General features: G+C 46.7%; 2 protein-coding genes across 2 annotated transcripts in view; both read right to left on the bottom strand.

The window, feature by feature from the left end:
* Positions 1–3,407, bottom strand: part of LOC108298424 (ropporin-1B-like) — a 13,867-nt gene extending 10,460 nt beyond the window's left edge. Inside the window, exon 1 of the mRNA XM_017521098.2 lies at positions 3,155–3,407. The gene's annotated coding sequence lies outside the window, so the exon portion shown is untranslated. The remainder of the gene's footprint in view (positions 1–3,154) is intronic.
* An 8,444-nt stretch (positions 3,408–11,851) lies between these two features.
* On the bottom strand, positions 11,852–18,099 carry LOC108298423 (myosin light chain kinase, smooth muscle-like). Its single transcript, XM_017521097.2, has 5 exons — positions 18,047–18,099; positions 16,989–17,154; positions 15,449–15,614; positions 13,470–13,488; positions 11,852–12,395 (listed from the first exon to the last, which is right to left on the bottom strand). Exons 2-5 carry the CDS (start codon positions 17,046–17,048, stop codon positions 11,852–11,854), a joined length of 789 nt encoding a protein of 262 aa, XP_017376586.1. The 5' UTR covers positions 17,049–17,154; positions 18,047–18,099.
* Positions 18,100–19,069: the final 970 nt, after the last annotated feature.

The following is a 19,069-nucleotide window of genomic DNA, read 5'->3' as shown; positions in this document are numbered from 1 at the left end:
ACAGGGCTGCTATCCTTCATAGCTAGTTATGGCATAACATCCAGAGGGCAGATGAAGCTATAGTGAAGAAGCACTCTTGACTGTGAGGCTGGAGTCCAGGATTTTGGCCTTGGGTCTATTTTTGAGTAATCATGTGATCCTTAGGAAATCATTAATCTAATAAAACCAATGTGTTTTATTGGAATTGTGCTGAATACTGAGATACCTAAATAAGTCACATACTCTGCTTCATGGAGGTCACAGTCTAGTGGAAGTGAGTGACAGGAAAATCAGCGACTCAAATGAGGTATAATAAGTCTCAAGAAGCCTACACTAGATATAGAAGAACAGAGGAAAAACTCTTGGATGGGGCATCTAACATCTGGAGGTAGGAGAAGAAGGTCAGAAAATGCTTTTCAAAGAGTGGTGATATCTAAACTGAGACCTGGAAAACCCTGTTTTGTTCATTGCTGTATTCAAGCACCCAGAAGAGTGCCAGGTACAGGGTAGGTATTCAATAAGCATATGCTTGCTTATGAGAGTAAAGAGAGAATTCCATGTAGCTAGAAGGACTTAGGCAAAGATGTGTAGTCATCAGAAACATGACGAGTTCAGAGAACTCTAATTATGGAGTTCTAAAGTGGGCAAAGCAGGAGTGGTTGGGCCTAAGGCTGGAAATACAGCTCAAGGCTTGGGCTTTGGAACTTTTTCTTGAAGGCAGTGGGGAGCCACTAGAAAATTTAAGCACAAGAGTCACACAATCAGTGTCAGCTTGAGGTACCAGTTATCAATTTTTGCCTCTCAGCTCCAAATTCACCTTGTATTTCCTCCTCTGCAAAAATTGAACTAGGTCCTTTAACATTTTTCCCTTGCCAGCCGCCATAATGGTAAGCTTTGTTAGTACAGGGCACTGGAAGGACTGGAGGAGGAAGAGGTTTCTCTTTGGAATTTAGAAGTGCTCCTCTTGCTAGGGTCCAGGAACTTGTAGTTTCTCCCATGCTGGGATTCTGTAGCACACAGCTTTTCCAGCATCTGGTTCATGCAGTGTGTGATCTCCTGAGTACCCAACTGCTGCAGTACACAGTGGCCAACAGTGACCCGTGGCTAGCAGTGCCCCCGGCACCTCTTGGGAAGCTCTGTAGCAGAGTGAGTCACCTTTGTGTGAATGGCTTCTCTGGTGTTTCAGAGAGTAGATTTTGCCTGCCTGGCACCTCAGCAATTTCTCTACTCCCCAGTCAGCTGTGGCCATACCCTCTGCACCAAGCTCTGGGAAAGGTTTCCTTCTTGGGTCATCTGTCTCAGGGAGAGGGATTGCTCCTTATATCCATGATTCCTGTATATTTTAGATCTCTCCCGACATAGCAGCCAGTCCTTCATTTCTCCATTCCCATCATTAGCAATTCTTTATATTGAGCTTGTTAAAATTACTATATGCTCAAAAATTACTGTATGATTTATTTCTCTTTGTTGTACTCTGAAACCCACGACTGACAGCTGTGTGGATGGGCTGAAGCGAGAGTGGTTAAGCTTCAGGCAGAGAGCCAGGTTAGGAGAATATGGCAGCACTTTTGACAACTCTCAGGAGTTTCACTGCCTTGAAAAGTAGTTGTCATAGAGATAAAAGAGACAGGTATTTAGGAGATAGGATCTACAGGATTTGGTAACTATAGGAGGAGGAGGAGGAAGAGAAGGTGGAGGAGGAGAAGAAAAAGAAAGTGGAGGAGAAGGAGGAGGCAGTGAAGGACAGAAGAGTCTAGAGTGACTATCAGTTTTGAAGCTTGGATGACTGGGTGCATGGTAGTGCTACCCTGGTAGAAATGGAAAACACTGAAGGAGGGCCAGGTCAAATTATCCTCCCATGTTCCCATTTACTTTCAGAAGCTCCATGCACTTTTGAATCTCCAAAAGTTGAAATCATAGATTCTTTAAGTCAAAGAGGCACCAAAGCTCAGCTTTTCTGCCTTTGGGCAATATGGGACACTTGTTCACCTCAAAGAAGTGGGAGAAAGGTCCATTCTAAACATTTCTCAATTCTAACATTTCATAAATTTCTTTTCCATTTTTAAAGCTCTTGGATGGTAGGCCTTCTTAAATTATACAGAGCTCATCCATACCACCAACTCTTCCAATTCAATAAATTTCCTCTTAAGTGGAAGCTACATGCCTCCCAATGTGAAATGACAGGCCAACATACACCTGCCAAGTGCTGAAGAATGCAGGTCTTAAAATAGACTATAGTCTTGTTTCTAGAACCTCTCACTTGGTTTTATTGGTATGGGCTAAACAGGGCTTCTGTTTCATAAATGGAAGTGTCCAGTTACATGAATGAAAGGCTCCAGGCCAGAATCTCAGAGGCAGTTTCTATGAGCAGTACTTGGAGCCAAGCACCAGGCAGCTGCACATCCCTGTTTGGGTTTGGCACGCGGTTGCTCTTGTTTGGAATGCATTCCCCTCTTAACAAGTTAATTCTTCCTTTCGAGGTCTGCTCAGCCTTCCCTGACCACCCTGTCAGTTCCATTGTACATACCCTATCAGAGCATCACTTACCTATCGTTGGTGTGATTCTTTGAGTAACATGTGCCTCCCCCAGCAAACTCCACGGCAGGAAGGGTCAGTTTTTGCTCACTACACCATCCCAATGCCTAGCCCAGTGCCTGGAACTCGGTGTTCAATAGAGACTAGTAAAAATGAATGAGTGATAGCAGTCTGTGAAGTGCTAGCTATAAAATGAATGAGTGACAGCAGTCTATGAAGTGCTAGCTATAAAATGTATCAGTGATAGTAGTCTGGGAAGTGCTAGGTATGCCCACTGGTCCTCATGACAATTCCCCCAAAGCTATTTCTATATCCATGTTTCTGATGAAAAAGCAGAGGTGTGGCTCCTCCGTGAAGGGCTCTGTTTCCAGACTCTTGAGTCTCCCCATAACTGTCCTTCAGTTAAGAAACCGTAGAATAGTATTCTGGGTACAAAATACGCACACGATTTGGCCAGAAAGCCATAATTCCCCTGTCCCCTCCCCCGCCCGCCCCCCAGTCACATTCTCTTAAAGATCTCCTTCTCTTCCTTCCCCCTGCTCTGTGAACAAGGAGAGGCTCCAGGGGCGCCGGGCAGGACTCCTCCCTCAAACCCGCTCAGAGCCCTGCCCTCCCTCCACTTCCCCTCCGGGGTGGCTACCTCAGGCTCGCTCCCAAACCGGCTGTCTGGCTTCAGGCGACACCTGGCGCCTGGCCTCAAGGGAGAGATGTGGGGAGAGACCCAGTGCCTACCACCCTTGGCAGAAGGAGACCAGTAGAAGCTAGGCGGGGAGGGCAATAGCAGCCGGGGAGGCAGCAGTGGCGGGACCCTACCGCCGTTAGCTTTAGGACCCTGATCGCTCCGCCTTCTCCTGGCAGCCCCTGCAGGGGCTCAGCTGCCAGGTCTCCGGGGGCGCGCCGGGTGTGACGTCACAGAGCCTCCCGGCCCCCTCAGCAGAGGCGCGTTCCCAGGGTCCTCACAGAGCCTCCCGGCCCCCTCCGCAGAGGCGCGTTCCNAGGGTCCTCACAGCCTCCCGGCCCCCTCCGCAGAGGCGCGTCCCCAGGGTCGTCACAGAGCCTCCCGGCCCCCTCAGCAGAAGCGCGTTCCCAGGGTCCTCACAGAGCCTCCCGGCCCCCTCAGCAGAGGCGCGTTCCCAGGGTCCTCACAGAGCCGCCCCGCCCTCTCAGCGGAGGTGCATTCCCAGGGTCTTGCTAGGGCGCTCCTGGGGGAAGCTGAAAGCTCCTTTGGGCTTTGCTGGTTGTGAAAGGACCAGATGGCCTGGAGGGTGAAGGATAGGGCGTTAGGAAACCCGGGCTGGGGGCATTGGGGATGGGGCAGAATGTGGAGCCATTTACCCTGCACTTTTGGAAGTGAAAGAACGAAAGTGGAGCTTAACTTGATCTTTTGGTTTGCAGAAAGTGGACAGGTGAGAAGTCTTGGAGAATCATAGTAAGAAACACTTCTTACAGCACGTGTTTTGGTGTCAGGAATTGTTCTAAGTGCATTACACACATGAACTCATTTCGTCTTTACTGTCATCCCATGAGGCAAGTACTGTTATTATCCCCATTTTTACAGACGAGGGAACTGGGCACAGAGAGGTTAAACTTGTCCGAGGTAACAGTCAGCAAGTGGTAAGAGTCAGGATTTGAACCTGGTTTTCGTGGTCCCAGATTCCTCACTCTTGACCTTATAATGCTAAGAAAGGGGGATGTAATGCGTAGGAACAAAGCCTGAGCTGCCTCCTGGGGACAACAGGGAAAGACAGAAGGTATTTACTGGATAGAATGTGGTCACTGTGCTAGGGCACTTTTACAAACATGATGAGAATGTCTCACAGTAACTCTGAAGGTATTTAGAAATTTCATTTTAGAAATAAAAAACAAGCATAAGGCTTTGCATAACTTTGCCTGCGATCAAACAGCTGGCAGTAGGGCCCAGGGCCCAGCTTGACTCCAGGGCTTCTGATTTCAAAAGTTTTTTTTTTTTTTTTTTTCCCCTGAGACAAGGTCTCACTCTGTCACTCAGGCTGGAGTGCAATGGGGTGATCATGGCTCACTGCAGCCTCAACCTCCCAGGTCTAAGCAGTCCTCCCACTGCAGTCTCCCAAGTAGCTGAGCCTACAGGTGTGTGCCACCATGCCAGGCTATATTTTTATAAATGGGGTTTTGCCATGTTGCCCAGGCTGGCCTTGAACTCTGGGCTCAAGTGATCCAACCACGTTGGTCTCCCAAGTATTAGGATTACAGGTGTGAGCCACCACAGCTAGCCTCAATACTGTGCTTTTTAAGCACAAAGGAGGGACGAAAAGCCCCATCTTTCTCTGCTACACCCCTTGTCACTTCACACGCATTTTAAAGGTGCCCATTTCATCATCTAATCTTTCAGTCCATTTATTCAACAGTGTGTATTAGTCTAAATCAATTAGTTCACCCAGGGCCTTCAAAGCTTTCTCTGGTTGTGACATGAAAGCCTTTGTCTCTCCTTAAAGCAATTTTAAGGATCAGTGAACAAGTAGGGGAACTAGATTTTTGGTTTATGCATGCAGAAAGCTTTTCACGGCCTGCTGCCATTCATTTATAAAGAGGCCACTCTGCTGGCATTTGTCAAAATCCTGCAGTCCTTGTATATCTGGAGAATCCTGGATGATCTGGGGATGGCCACTGCCCACAGGCAAGATCTGGGGATGAAGGAAATCTACTTAACTGGCTATCACCTGCCTTTCTGAGGCCTCTGTGAAGGGGCTGCCAGGTGTTGGTGTAGGCATCTGACCAACAGGATGTGCCTTAGGATGGGAGGGGGAGGCTGGAGGCCTGAGGGCTGCAGGTGCATCTTCCAGGATAACAAGAGTGCTCTGGCCACTGGGGTCTGTTCTATGTATGCACATGGGATGAAGGCGTGCCAGTCTATTCCTGCTTTTATGCAGAGTAAATGATATCGACAGGAATGAATAATAATTATCTTTGTGCAGAAGAACGGGCTTTTCAGACAAAGCACTAGCAGCTGGAGATGGAAGATGAAATAAAATAGAATGTTAGTGTAGCAGGTTAAATGCAAGGGAGGAATTTCCTGACACTGTCTAACTGAGGTGGTTTGATGTCTGTCTCTAGGAGGCCAGGTTGAGAGGCATAGGTTAGATTATCCTGGATCTATCAGTCAGTAAATAGGATACAATCAAGAGAATATAATTTTACAGGGAAATGATAATAACACAATTCAGGAAAGTTGCTTTCTTCTAAAACAGAGGTAAGAGTAGGAGAGGGAGGAACACATAGATGTTAGTGGTAGTGGTCTAGCTTTTGGGGTGGATGGTGGATTCATGGATGTTTATTATGTTTCAGTAAAACAATCTGTCTTCAATATTACAATAAAATCTTTTATTACATAAAATCTTTTATCAATTAGGTTACGTTGTTTTCTTGTACAAATGAAAATTGACTATACCTTTTCTCATCATTTCCCTTTTTCTGCTAGGTAATTCTAATCAACATACAAACATATTCTAATTTCTCCCATCATTTTCCTCTTCAGCTTTGACCCATTTCTCTTCTTCCTTTTATTGCCAAGTTCTTTAAAAGAATTGCCCATACCTGCCACCTCCCATTTCTCTCTTCCAAATCTCTTTTGAATCTATTTAAACCAGGCTTTCATCCCCATCACTCCACTGAAATGACTTGTGTCAAGGTCCCCAATGACGTGCTGTTAAATCCAACATCATCTCTTAGCCTCAGCTCAACCTATGAGCAGCATTTGACCCTGTTGATCAACTTCACATGCTTGAAACAGTTTTTCCTTGGATTCCAGGACAAGTGTGAACGCTTGCTTTTTCTCCTTCCTCATTGGCTGTTCTTTCTCAGTCCCTTTTCCTTGCTCTTCCTCCTCTCCCTGACATTTTGATCTTGGAGTGCCCCAGGATTTACATTTGGACTTCTCTATCTACATGAACTCTCTTTTTGATCTCATTTAGTCTCATGTTTTGCATATCAAATTTATGTCTTCAGCCCTAATCCTTCCCTAGACATCACAATATAACATCCACTGTCTACTTTGTCCCACTGAATATTAATAGGCTTCTCAGGCTGAATACCCCACAACTGCACTCCAAGGTTCCTCTCCAAATCAGCTTCTCCAGGCTTCCCCATAGCAGCAAATGCCAACTGTAAATTCCAGTTGCTTAGGCTAAAAAACCTTGACATTATCCTTGACTGCTTTTTCTCTCACACCTTAAATCCACTCAGAGCAAATGCTATTGGCTGTATCTCCAAAAGTCATTCAGAATTAGAGCACTTCTCTCCACGTCCTTCACCTTGGTCCAAGCAAACCTCATCTCTCACCTGGACCATTACAGTGGCTTCCTAACCCATCTCCTGTTTCTGCCCTTTCCCTTCTGTGGCCTGTTCTCATCACAGCTGCCTAATCACTTTTTTGGAATCCTAAGACTAATCATGTCATTCCTGTATTTAGAACTCTCAGTGGCTCCCACCTTATGCAAGTAAAAGTGAAAGTAACCCACAAGCCCTTAAACTCTCTGAACACATCATTTTCTCTTTTCTCCTTCTTCACTACCCTCCAGCCATTCTGGCCATCTTACTGTCCCTCAGAAAGGCCAGACCCTCTCCTGCCTCAAGACTTGCACTTGAATTTCATCTGCCTGGAACATGATTTCCTCAGATATCCACATGGTTCACTCCTTAGCACCTTTGGTTTGTATCCAAATGTGACCTTCTGGGGGAGTCTTATCTGATTCTTTTAAGTGGAACACCAATATCACTTCCAACGCCTCCCTTGCTTTACAGTCATTACATACTATGTATTTTTTAATTTTTGTTTTATTAATTTCTCTTTTTTTTTTCACTGGAGGGCATGGGGTTTTGTTTGTTTTAGTCGCTGCTGTATTTCTGGAGCTAGAACAGAACTATGCACATAATGGGCACCATAAATATTTGTTTCCTGAGTTAAATTCTCTTTTTGTTTTTTCTCTTTCCACTTTGCTTCCCCTTCCTTCCTTATTCCAAGAGGCCCTTCTGAAAAATGATACTTCAGTGTTGTGTCAGCTTTGCATGTTCAGTATCTTAGGGACTGAAATTCTATTTGGCCTAATAATGACAGGTCTGGCACCAGAGAGTAAGAATCTTGACTGCCTTCTCTACCATCTCAACATTATAGTAAATATCAACTGTCTCATACTAACTATGAGCTCAGAAAGTCAGTTCTCCCTATGCTGTGTGCCTCCTGACTGCAAGTAATCCACTTGCCTTGGCCTCCTAAGTGCTGGGATACAGGCATGAGCCACCGCACCCAGCCTGCCACATAATTTTAATCACAGGAATGACTCCTCCTCATATTCACAGGTCTCACTAACACTTAACAGGGATGATGAGCTTATACATAGGGCATGTACACCAGCGGGTGGAAATGTTGGAGGCTGTTCTTAGAATCTTGCCTACAACAATATGCCTCTTTGTAAGAGAATATGATGAGAAGGTCCATCATCTCTCTTCCAAGTTGGAACCAGTGAGATGACAAGCGTAGCCACTCATTATGGTTGTGGATTCCCTCCTCTTCCTGCAACCTCTGTGTGTAGTCTTTTTCCAGAACCTAGGAGAGTAACACCTCCTATGCCCACTCAATTAAGAAGAACAAACCACAAAATTCCACACAAGTAAAAATGTCTACCCAATCAAATTCTATTTCCTTAAGGACTTGAGTGATTGGAGGAAAAAAAGAGAATATTTATCACTGGGAGGTGGGGTGAGTTGTGTGGACAAGATTCCTCCCTTCTTAACACCTGTGTCTTCTGTGGCTGCTCTGATTCTCCTTAGGACTGCCCTGGCCCATATGGCACCTTTGCATACATTAGAAAAGGGTGGTTGCTCAGGGATAGATGTAGCCCCTTGGGCATATGGCCTGACAAGTAGGGTAGGAGCTGAACTTCAGCCCACTCTCACCTTCGGAAAACTGCTTGGTTTTCCTGCCTCCTGAGCCTTCTATTTCTATCCCACATTATTCATCTTCTAAATAATGCACAACACTCCCTTGTTCCCCACCATTACCAAAGGAGGGAAAAAAAAAAGAAAAACCTCAGTCCTTGGTTTTCTCTTTGTCTTCCCTTCATTCTTAAGAGATCAAGGAAGCCCAGGAGATTCATTCTATCCTCCTATGGATAGAAGTTTTTCAGCTAGCTCTCTGCATGGATGACTCAAATCTATACTTAAAGTCTTAACCTCCCTGCTCAACTCAGTCCCATGTCCAAATGTCCTGGATTTCATTCAAACAAGCTCACAAAGGGCACATCATCTTCTCCAAGGCTGGCCCCATAGTGCTGTCAGTGGAGACATCCTCCTCCCTGTTATTTCACTGCAAACCTTAGAATCACCCTTAGCCACTTCCCTCTGCCTCTTCTCACACAGCCCATCTGCTTCTCACCTACAAGCCCTGTGCCTTTGTCTGTTTCTTGCCAGTCTCACTGCTCCACACTGATCTAAGCCCTTAGCATCTTATATGCCCCTTGTGTTTCAACGATTTTCTGATCATGGTCTCCTCCATTTCCTCTCCCAGTAGTTCTCAACTTGGGCGTAGTTTTGCATCCCTAGGGTACATTTGGCAATGTATGATGACGTTTTTTATCATCGCAACTGGGGGTGGGTTGCTGTTAGCATATAGAGGGTAGGGGCAGGGCTGTTGCTAAACATCCTACAAAGGAGAGGACAGTCCCCCAAACAATTATCCTACTCCAAATGTCAGTTGTGCTGTGACAAAGAAACTATGACCTATGCCAATTCCTACAAGCTTCCTGAATGTTACAGCCTTACTCTTCTTAAGAAAATGCGCTGTGTACATATTGCCTCCTCACTGGAAAAAAAAATATATTTCCCATTTCCTATATCCACATGTCTACTTCTGCTTAAGATGATCTCCCCCTTCCTTTTCTATGCCAGTGTATCCTTCCTTTCTCTTAAGGCCCATAGCAGGATCTCCGGCCTGTGTGCTGGGCTCGTCTCCATTTGTCTCGCTAGGTCCACTCTCTAGCCTCCCTTCTCTAGCCTGGTGTCTGCACCAGAACTGTATCCCCTGGACTTCTTTGCTCTCTAATAGCTGGTTGGATTTGGCCTGTTGACGGTATCAGCAGGTGATCATATATTGGGTATGTATTTCCCAGCTCCCAAACTGAGCTTCTTGCTTTGCATCCGTAGCCTCAGCTACTGTCTAGCACTCTGTCTTCCATGGAACCAGTTCTCATGTGGCTCCAATAACATCATTCCCTCCCTTGCCCTTTCAGGTCTAGGGGTGGTAACGGATTCCACAGTTGCTAGTCCCTAAGCTCACCACTGTGATTGGTTCACTCAACTCTGCCTGTTCTCTGGCAAATAATTCCGTAGTTAAACTCTCTTGAGTATGCCATCTGCTTCCTGCTGGATCCTCAATGATGCTCAGTCACTTGAGGATTCTCTCTTCTCTTGGCTGTCATACAAAACTTACAGTTGGGACCACTCCTCTGTCATTCAACATGTACACCTTGATACTGCTGTGATCCACTTATATCTAGTATTTTCATGATTTCTACCCATGTTGCAAACTCCATGGGTCAGGGCTATCTAATGCAACATTTCCACTCTCCTCACATAGTGTCTGCTCAATCAGTGTTTACCAATGAAAATTATAATAGAATTGCTGGCAAGATGACTGAATAGAAACAGCTTTGTTGCACAGCACCCAGCAAGACTGATGTAGAAAGCGGGATATCTCCGCATTTCCAACTAAGGTACCTGGTTCATCTCATTGGGACTGTTTGGACAGTGGGTGCAGCTCAAGAAGGGTGAGCCAAAGCAGGATAGGGAGTCGCCTTACCCGGAAAGCCCAAACTCTAGTCAAGGTAAGCCACTAAGGACTGTACCCTGGACTCTGGCCCAGATACTGTTATTCCCGTGGTCTTCACAACCCTCAGACCAGGAGATTCCCTCTGGTGCCTACAACACCAGGGCAGTGGGTTTCCAGCACAAGACTGGGCGGCTGTTTGGGAAGACACCAAGCTAGTTGCAGCAGTTTTTTTGTTTGTTTGTTTGTTTTTGTTTGTTTGTTTTTATAACCCAATGGTACCTGCAATGCCAGTGAGACACTTGTTCACTCCCCTGGAAAGGAGGCTGAATCCAGGGAGCCAAGTGATCTGGCTTGGTGGGTCCCACCCCCACAAAGACTAGCAAACTAATTTCCACTGGCTTGAAATTCTCACAGCTGGCACAGCAGTCAGAGCTCGACCTGGGACGTTTGAGCTTGATGGGGGGAGGGCCATCTGCCATCACTGAGGCTCCAGTAGGTGATTTTAACATCACAGTGTAAACAAAGCCGCCAGGAAGTTCTAAATGGGTGGAGCCCACGGCAGCTCAGCAAGGCCTCTGCAGGCAGACTGTGTAACTAGATTCCCTCCTCACTGGGCAGGGCACCTTTGAAAAAAGGAAGCAGCCTGTCAGGGACTTATAAATAAAGCCCTCACCTTCCTGAGGCAGAGCACCTGGGAAAAGGGGCAGTTGTGGGTACAGCTTCAGCAGACTTAAACGTCCCTGCCTAACAGCTCTGAAGAGAGCAATAGATTTCCCAGCACAGCATTTGAACCCTGATAAGGGACAGGCTGCCTCCTCAAGGGGCTCCCTGACCCCCATGTATCCTGACTGGGAGACACATCCTAGTAGAGGCCAACATATGCCTCATACAGGTGAGCTCTGGCTTGGAATCTGGTGAGTACCCTTCTGGGACAAAGCTACCAGAGGAATAAACAGACAGCAATCTTTGCTGTTCTGCAGTCCCCGCTGGTGACTACCAGGCGAGCAGGGTCTGGAATGGACCTCCAGCAAATACCAGCAGACCTGCAGCAGAGGGGCCTGACTGTTAGAAGGAAAACTAACAAACAGAAATAGTTTCAACATCAACTGAAAGGACATCCTCACCCTCAACCGCACTCTACAAGATGAAATCCCCTGAGACAGAGTCAGGGCCTTGGGGAGGAGGAATACAGGGTGATGGGCCAGGTCTCCAGGTCGGCCAGGCAAGGGGAAGAAAGAGTGGAAGAGACTGTGAGGTTTGTTTTTTGATGCTGGCGATGATGAGGGTGTTTCTTCTAGGGTGATAAGAACTACGGCCCAGGGCCAGTACTCTTATCCAGTAGCAAACAATAGGCTGCCATTAGGGGTCTCTCCAGAATAAAGGGACATTTCTATAGTGAGTCCAAGGTCCCTGGAAGGTGGTTTTCTAGGTGAGCTACTCCAAGAACATGAGTGGATATAGGAGGTGCAGACCAGCTGGGTGCTGAAGGGAGTGGCCACCAAGGGGCTACATTCTGGCAACTGGTGACCCTAATTAGCTCTACTCACCTTCACACCTGAACTTGACAGTTTGATTTTCCCTGAACTCCTGGCTTTGGGGCTTGCTCTCAAATTTGGGGAATGCTGCATCCCTCTGGTCCTCCAGGGGGATTCTCCTGGTAGCAACTTTGCTCGCAACGTCTTGGCTTCCCAGGCCAGGCTGCCTGGTGGAGAAGGTGGCTGGATGGGGAGCAGCTGGCCCCTTCCTTTTTTCTCCAGAAGGTGATAGGGCCCCCAGGACTGATGCTCTTGGTTCCGGCTGAACGCTTGCGGCCTGCAGGGTGATGGAGCTGGAAGTCTTCTGAAGGACCAGGGTTTGCGGGGCTATTCTGGGTGAGTCCCTGTATGACTCCAGCTTGGACTCCCTCAGGGGCTGAGGCTGGTGTTTTGGGGCCCAGGCTGGGGAGCCACCTCTCTGGGGACTGGAGCAGTTCTTGCTCTTGGCTGCAGCCTCCAGACTGTCCAGTTTTGATGCTTTTGAGATTGTACTGGTCACCTCCCTCCTGATGTCTGAATTGGTGGCTTTCGTTTCTCTCCCAAATGATCTGTGTGGTGGAGAGGGTGAGGAGAGGGGAGAATAGAATGATCACCTGGTTATTCACAAATATGACTCATCACAAGCACGGGTTCCAGGGATCACAAAAGCTCACAAGTTAAGAGCAAGTAAGAGCATCTTTCTCTGCAGTTTGCCCAGTTCCCCAAGCCAGAGCACAAGCAGTCGTTCCCAACACATCCCTGTCCTGCAGCCCTGCCCAGAGCCCTGCTTTCCCTACACTTCTCTTCTCCCCTGGTGCCTCCCTAGTTCAAACCCCACCACCGGTGTCCCATGTCTACTCTGCCCTCTCTAATCTATTTTCTATACAGCAACCATAGTTGATTTTTGAAAACATAAATCATGTCATTTCAAGTCCAAGGATTTTCCAACAGTTTTTCCACTACATTAAGAACGAAACTGAGCCCCACGAGATGGCCCACAGAAATGGCAGCTCTGGCTGCTCCTGACTTGTACAATACCCTGTCCCACCACCCACTAGGCTGCGGCCACACTGGCGTCCTTCTGGGTCCCATGGGCCTGCCTCTTGGTTCACAGCTTGTATACGCTATCCCTGCCGTTTGGCGCACACTCTGAGCTTAGCCTCACCAGCTAACATTCCTCTGCACAGGTCTGAGCTCAAATACCAAGTGCCTCAAATGGCTTCCCTGCTCCTCTATTCTCATCAGCGCCCTCCTGGAACAGACGTTTTCCAGTTGGTAACGTGTGTGCTTGTGGCTCTGTCCAAGCTAGAAAAGAGGTTCCTGTTGGATCTGGGCTGGATGGGTGAACAGATTCTGCCCTGGAATGAGGAAGGCAGCCTTGTCAGAGCAGTCAGGACACTAACCAAGGAAGAGACTGCGTAGATAATGAGAAAGGTGGTGACACTGAGTTTTCGTCTCAATACCCGTGTGTCATATTACAATAGGAGAACAAGACAAAACACCCAGAATTAAACAACACCCTCTAAACAGCCAGTTCTTCTGCCCCATAAGACGATTCAGAAATTCAGGACATTTCTTGATAGCATCCCCTCTTTCCTTGCAGGACATTTCATGATGGAAAATGTAACAAAACCTAGACCTACCTATTAGCACTGTTCAAACCTGGAAAAAGTGGGAAGGGTGGAAAGACTGTTAGCAGAATGCTATACACACCAAGCTCTCCCTCCCCAAGCACTTCCCCGTCACTGTGGTCCCACCCTGCTGGCTCCTTCCAGCTTCCCTGGTGCTGAACATCTTTGGCCTGTAAATTCCCTCCCACGCCCCAGCCCTGGAGTACACTGTCAAAGCTTCAGGTGCTGTCCTTCGGGCTTTTTAATAGTGGCTAGTGCCACCAGACCCTGAAGGCATGGAATCTGTTTCTGTTCACTAAACAGAAGGAAACAAAAACCAATCCGGGGACAAACTAACATCTACTGAAAATTCCAAACCCAAATGCTGTAATTTATTATTGTACAGAGAAGCATACTTTTAATTTTCTCCAGTTCTTCAAAGAAGAAACATAAAATATATATTTTTTCCTGCTATATTCTTTTTCCACTTTTATCAAGGTAAATTTCAAAATATACAATAATAGAAAGATTTAACAAACCCTGAAAGCTATCACCATGATTAAGGAGATAACATTTTGCCAGTCTTATCTATTCATTTTTGTTTTATTTGATTTTCGATATTTTGAAACAAATCCCAGGCAGCATATTTTGTCATGAGATCCATCAGGACAGAACAGTTTTTAACTCAATGCCAGGACAAGTACAGGGAAAGTGCCTGATCCATTGCTTTGGGTGCCTGGTGGCAGCTCCTTATCCAACACTGAGTCACCAAATCAAGTTCTCTGGTCAATATGAGGATTTCTTGTTTTAATGATGTCAAATGAAATAGAGAATACTAACATGCACTGCACATTGTACGAGTCAGGAGGATTTCTTGAAACTTGGAGATTTACCTGCATATACATATTCTGGGTTACAATGTACTCTGAAATACATTTCTTTCTGTAGATTGTGAAAAATACCTGGGCCAGAAGAAGTAACAAGAGCAAGGAGGGATCATTTCTGAGAAAAAGGAGATGCAGAGAGAAAAATCAGAAGAAAAGAGGAGGAGAAAGAAGGAAGAAGGACTGAAAGCCACTTCCCTTCCTGCCCTCTGAGTTCCTGCTCCAGTGAAGTGACATGCAGCCCCTTCTCTGCACTCCCTCCACAGGCTGGATGTGAGGAACCGAGGAACTCTAAGGGGGAGACGTGTTCAACGAGACTTCTAAGGAAGAACTGACAGGGCTGATGACTCAAGGGGAAAGAGGCAGGGGTCAAAAGGAGGCTGGAAAGTCCAGTCTGGGTGTGAAGGAAAACGGGAACCCTGGATAGAGGGAGTCAGGTTGAAGGATCACCTGACTTGAATGGCAGAGTAAACTATGAGTAAATTTTCGGCAGGTTAAATATGAGGTAATGGGAAGATATTAGCAGCGTTCATTCTTCTAGCTGGCAATCACAGGTACAAAAGGGAGTCCGGATGAGAAGAAAGCACTGAGGACATGGTGGGGGAAAGTATGAGAACAAAGGGAAGGTGGCAGCCAAGTGCGGGGCATCTGCCCCCAGAGCCAGGTCTGTGCTGCCCCTGCTCACCCTTTCTTCTTGTCAAAGACCAGCCCCTGGTGGCTGGGTGTGGTGGATCACACCGGTAATCCCAGCACTTTGGGAGGACAAGGCAGGCAGATAATTTGAGGTCAGCCTGGCCAACATGATGAAACCCCATCTCTACCAAAAACACAAAAATTATCTGGGCATGGTAGCATGTGCCCGTAGTCCCGGCTGCTCAGGAGGCTGAGGCAGGAGGATCACTTGAATCTGGGAGGCAGAGGTTGCAGTGAGCTGAGGTCACACTACTGCACTCCAACCTGGGCCACAGAGCAAGACTCTGGGGAAAAAAAAAAATGCCTCTCGGGACTGCCTGGCTGTGTGAGCGGGTCACGTGTATACACACACAGGTGCAGTGAACAAGCAGCTACTCTAGGAGGGTGTGGCGCGAGGAAGGGTTCGTTCTGCATTGGCCCTCCACTGGCTGATACCTTGGATGGAAAGCTCAGCTGACATCGAGGCCTTCCCTGACCCGTTCACCACCAGGCACGTGTACACTACCATATCATCTTGGTTGACTCCATGGATTTCCAGAAGCTGCATCCCATTCTTCTCAGACATAGAAACACGGGCACTCGGCTGCAGTGGAACATTCCCCTGTGGATGGCAATGGGGTAACTCGGTCACACAAATCTGCCTACCTTCTGGCTGTGTCCTCATGCCTCCTGCCAATCCTGGTGGGACGGACTCCAGGGCCTGGGCAGCAGTGCCCTCTGCTCTGGGCTCTGTCAGTGTGCTCAGAGAGCTGACTGGACAGTTCAGGGACCCTGACTTGAGGCCTATGGATGTGGTGTGGTGCTCTGTCCTGCTTAGAGCAGATGCCTGCAAACTGTTTCGAAGGAGCCTGAGTTTGAGGCAGGAAGTGCAGTATTCCTCACTTCAGTTTTTCCTTACCCCCCTGTTCCTTTTAGTCTTTTCCTAGGGGAGTTCAAGACAGTTAGGAAGCAGGTAAAAGGTGTCAACACTCACTTTTACCCAGGGATTCCATCTCTGAAAAACCTATTCTCCCTGGCCATGACTCTACCTGTTCCCCACAGATCCTCACTGCCCTGTTTAACACCCACCCCAACCCCACGCCACTGCTTCCCTGCCCCCCCACCTCTCCCACTTCTGCTTCATTTCCCCCAGCACTGAATGGTTTATAAATCTCTTCCACATGGAGCCTCCAACAATATTTTGAGGTAGGTGGCATTATTTCTGTCTCACAGATAAGGGAACCAGGGTTCCAAGAAATCAAATGACTTGTCCAGCTTCACAGGCTTTATAAACCAGGAAGCTGTAGCTTGACACCTAGTACCCTAACTTCACAGTCCACTCTCTTGAGATTTCCAGGCTTGTCTTGACTCAGAAGTTTTTCATTATTTTGTGAGTGTGAGAATTGTCAAAACACTGTGGCCTGAGTAACACAGGGAGAGTTGTAATAGGGGCAGGAACATGTATCACTAACAAATGTACAGAGAACCCCTGAGAACCACCTGAAACAGCAGGAACAGAATGGAAAGACTCCTACTAGTTGAAGGGTCTAACCCTGAATTTGCAGGGTCCATAAGGCTGTGATATGGTTTGGTTGTGTCCTCACCCAAATCTCATCTTGAAATGTAGCTCCCATAATTCCCACATGTCATGGGAGGGACACAGTGGGAGGTAACTGAATCATGGGGCAGGATTTCACATGTTCTCATAGTGAATAAATAGTGATTTATTTATGAGATAGTGAATAAATCTCATATGATTTGATGGTTTTATAAAGGAGTTCCCTTTCACATGTTCTCATGCCTGCCACCATATAAGGCATGACTTTGCTCCTCATTTGCCTTTTGCCATGATCGTGAGGCCTTCTCAGCCATGTGGAACTGTGAGTCCATTAAACCTCTTTCCTTTACAAATTACCCAGTCTCAGGTATGTCTGCTAGCAGCATGAGAACAGACTAATACAGGCTGGATCAGGGTCAGGGCAGACAGAAACCTCACCTTGAGCCAGGTGACCTGCAGTTGGGACCGGTGAGTAATCTTGCAGGAGAATCGTCCCATCTGTCCTTCTTTGACCACAACTCGGCCCAACTTGGTAGCAAACTTTGGTGGGCACTCCCCCTAGATGCTAGGACGGGTCTCTACTGCTGGAGCTGAAAATCTATCCCTGTAAAGACATTGGCAGAGAATCTAGTCCCAGACAAGGCAGAAATTGTACCCTCTTCTTTCCACCCCACCCAAAGGCACTAAGTTGGGGTCAGAAACCATCAAAGGGTAGCGTTCCCAATTTTATGCCTCAGAAACTTTCTCATGCTCTCTCTGGAAAAATGTGTAGGACCAAGACCGATTTCCTCTACCTCTTGGGCATACAACTAGGCTTCATTTACTAGCCTGCCTTGCAGTTAGGTATGCCTGAATTCTACCGATCTCTGGCTGAAAACTGGGGTTTTGACCAGGAGCCCATGAGCAGAAGAACAGTATGCCACTTCCAGGGCCACCTCATAAGAACCTCCTGTGAGGGTCAGCACAGTCTCTCATCCACTCTAGTGGTGAGATGCAGAAGGCCCAGCAGGGGCTCAAGGGCCTAGGAGATGAAGCTGTAAAATGGAAGAAGCCTGGGCTCCTAGAAGATAATGTGGAAGGCTCTCCACTTGTTCCAGGATATCTGAATTGAACTTTCCTTGAGTAAGAAACAAACTTTCACTGGGTTGAGCCATTGTGATTTGAGGCTTGTCCATTACAGCAGCTGCTGTTACCCGCCTCTTCTAGGTTTGCGTATTTCAATCTTCTGACTACTGCCTTGATTGTTAGAGTCCACTGCAGACTATGGCCACCTCTCCCACCTCCTTAGCATTTAGCAACTAGGCCAGTCAAAGGGGCCAATCACAGAGGCAGCAAGGTCAGGAGGTGCTGCGTGTGAATGACACATCTCATTGCACTAGGCCCTTTGGTTAATATAACCTAGGAGAGCCAAGAAGACTTACTCCCCAGACCTATCCTGCTCAAGTCAGCAGGAAAGCGATCCAACCCTTATTCTGTCTTGAACATCAAGGACTTACCCCAAGGTTTTGGAAACAACAGGTTGACCAAGTTGCTTAGCAAAACTTCCTGCAAGAAAAAGGGCTGATGAGTCAGGTCTGAGCCACCAACTTGGAGCAATGAAAGTAAAAAAGATTCAACACCAGGGGTGGGTGAGATAGTAATGGTGATCATTAATCTTGACTGAGCATGGGCTGTGTCATTATGGGTATTATGGTAGGTGTTTACATACATTATCATGTGAATTTCTTGCAATAATTTTATGAAGCTGATACTATACTATCTTATTTTTTTTAAATTTATTTTGCTTTAGGTGCATACTATAATCTGGCATTTCTCCTCATTATCCCTCACCATGCCCCCACTGTCTCTCCCCTATCCCCACAACTACCCTGAGTGTGTGATGCTCCTCTCCCTGAGTCCACATGTTCTTGTTGTTCAACACCCACCTATGAGTGAGAACATACGGTGTTTGACTTTCTGTTCTTGTGTCAGTTTGCTGAGAATGATGGTTTCCAGATTCATCCAAGTACCTACAAAGGACACGAACTCATCATTTTTATGGCTGTGTAGTATTCTGTGGTGTATATGTACCACATTTTCTTTGTCCAGTCTATCATTGATGGGCATTTGGGGTGGTTCCAGGTCTTTGGTATTGTACACAGTGCTGCAATGAACATACATATGCATGTGTCTTTATAGTAAAACTATTTATAGTTCTTTGGGTATATACCCAGTAATGGGCTTGCTGGGTCAAATGGAATTTCTATTACTAGATCCTTGAGAAATCACCACACTGTCTTCCACAATGGTTGAACTAATTTACACTCCCACCAACTGTGTAAGAGTGCTCCTATTTCTCTACATCCTCTCCAGCATCTGTTGTCATTTTTTAGTGATCACCATTCTAACTGGCTTCAGATGATATCTCAATGTGGTTTTTATTTGTATTTCTCTAATGACCAGTGATGATGAGCATTTTTTTATATATTTGTTGGCCTCATATATGTCTTCTTTTGAAAAGTGTCTGTTCATATCCTTTG

The sequence above is a fragment of the Cebus imitator genome, unplaced genomic scaffold, assembly GCF_001604975.1.
Source record: "Cebus imitator isolate Cc_AM_T3 unplaced genomic scaffold, Cebus_imitator-1.0 Scaffold958, whole genome shotgun sequence".
Lineage (NCBI taxonomy): Eukaryota > Metazoa > Chordata > Mammalia > Primates > Cebidae > Cebus > Cebus imitator.
Note: the sequence above shows the minus strand (reverse complement) of the source record. Positions and strands in the feature narration are given on the sequence as shown.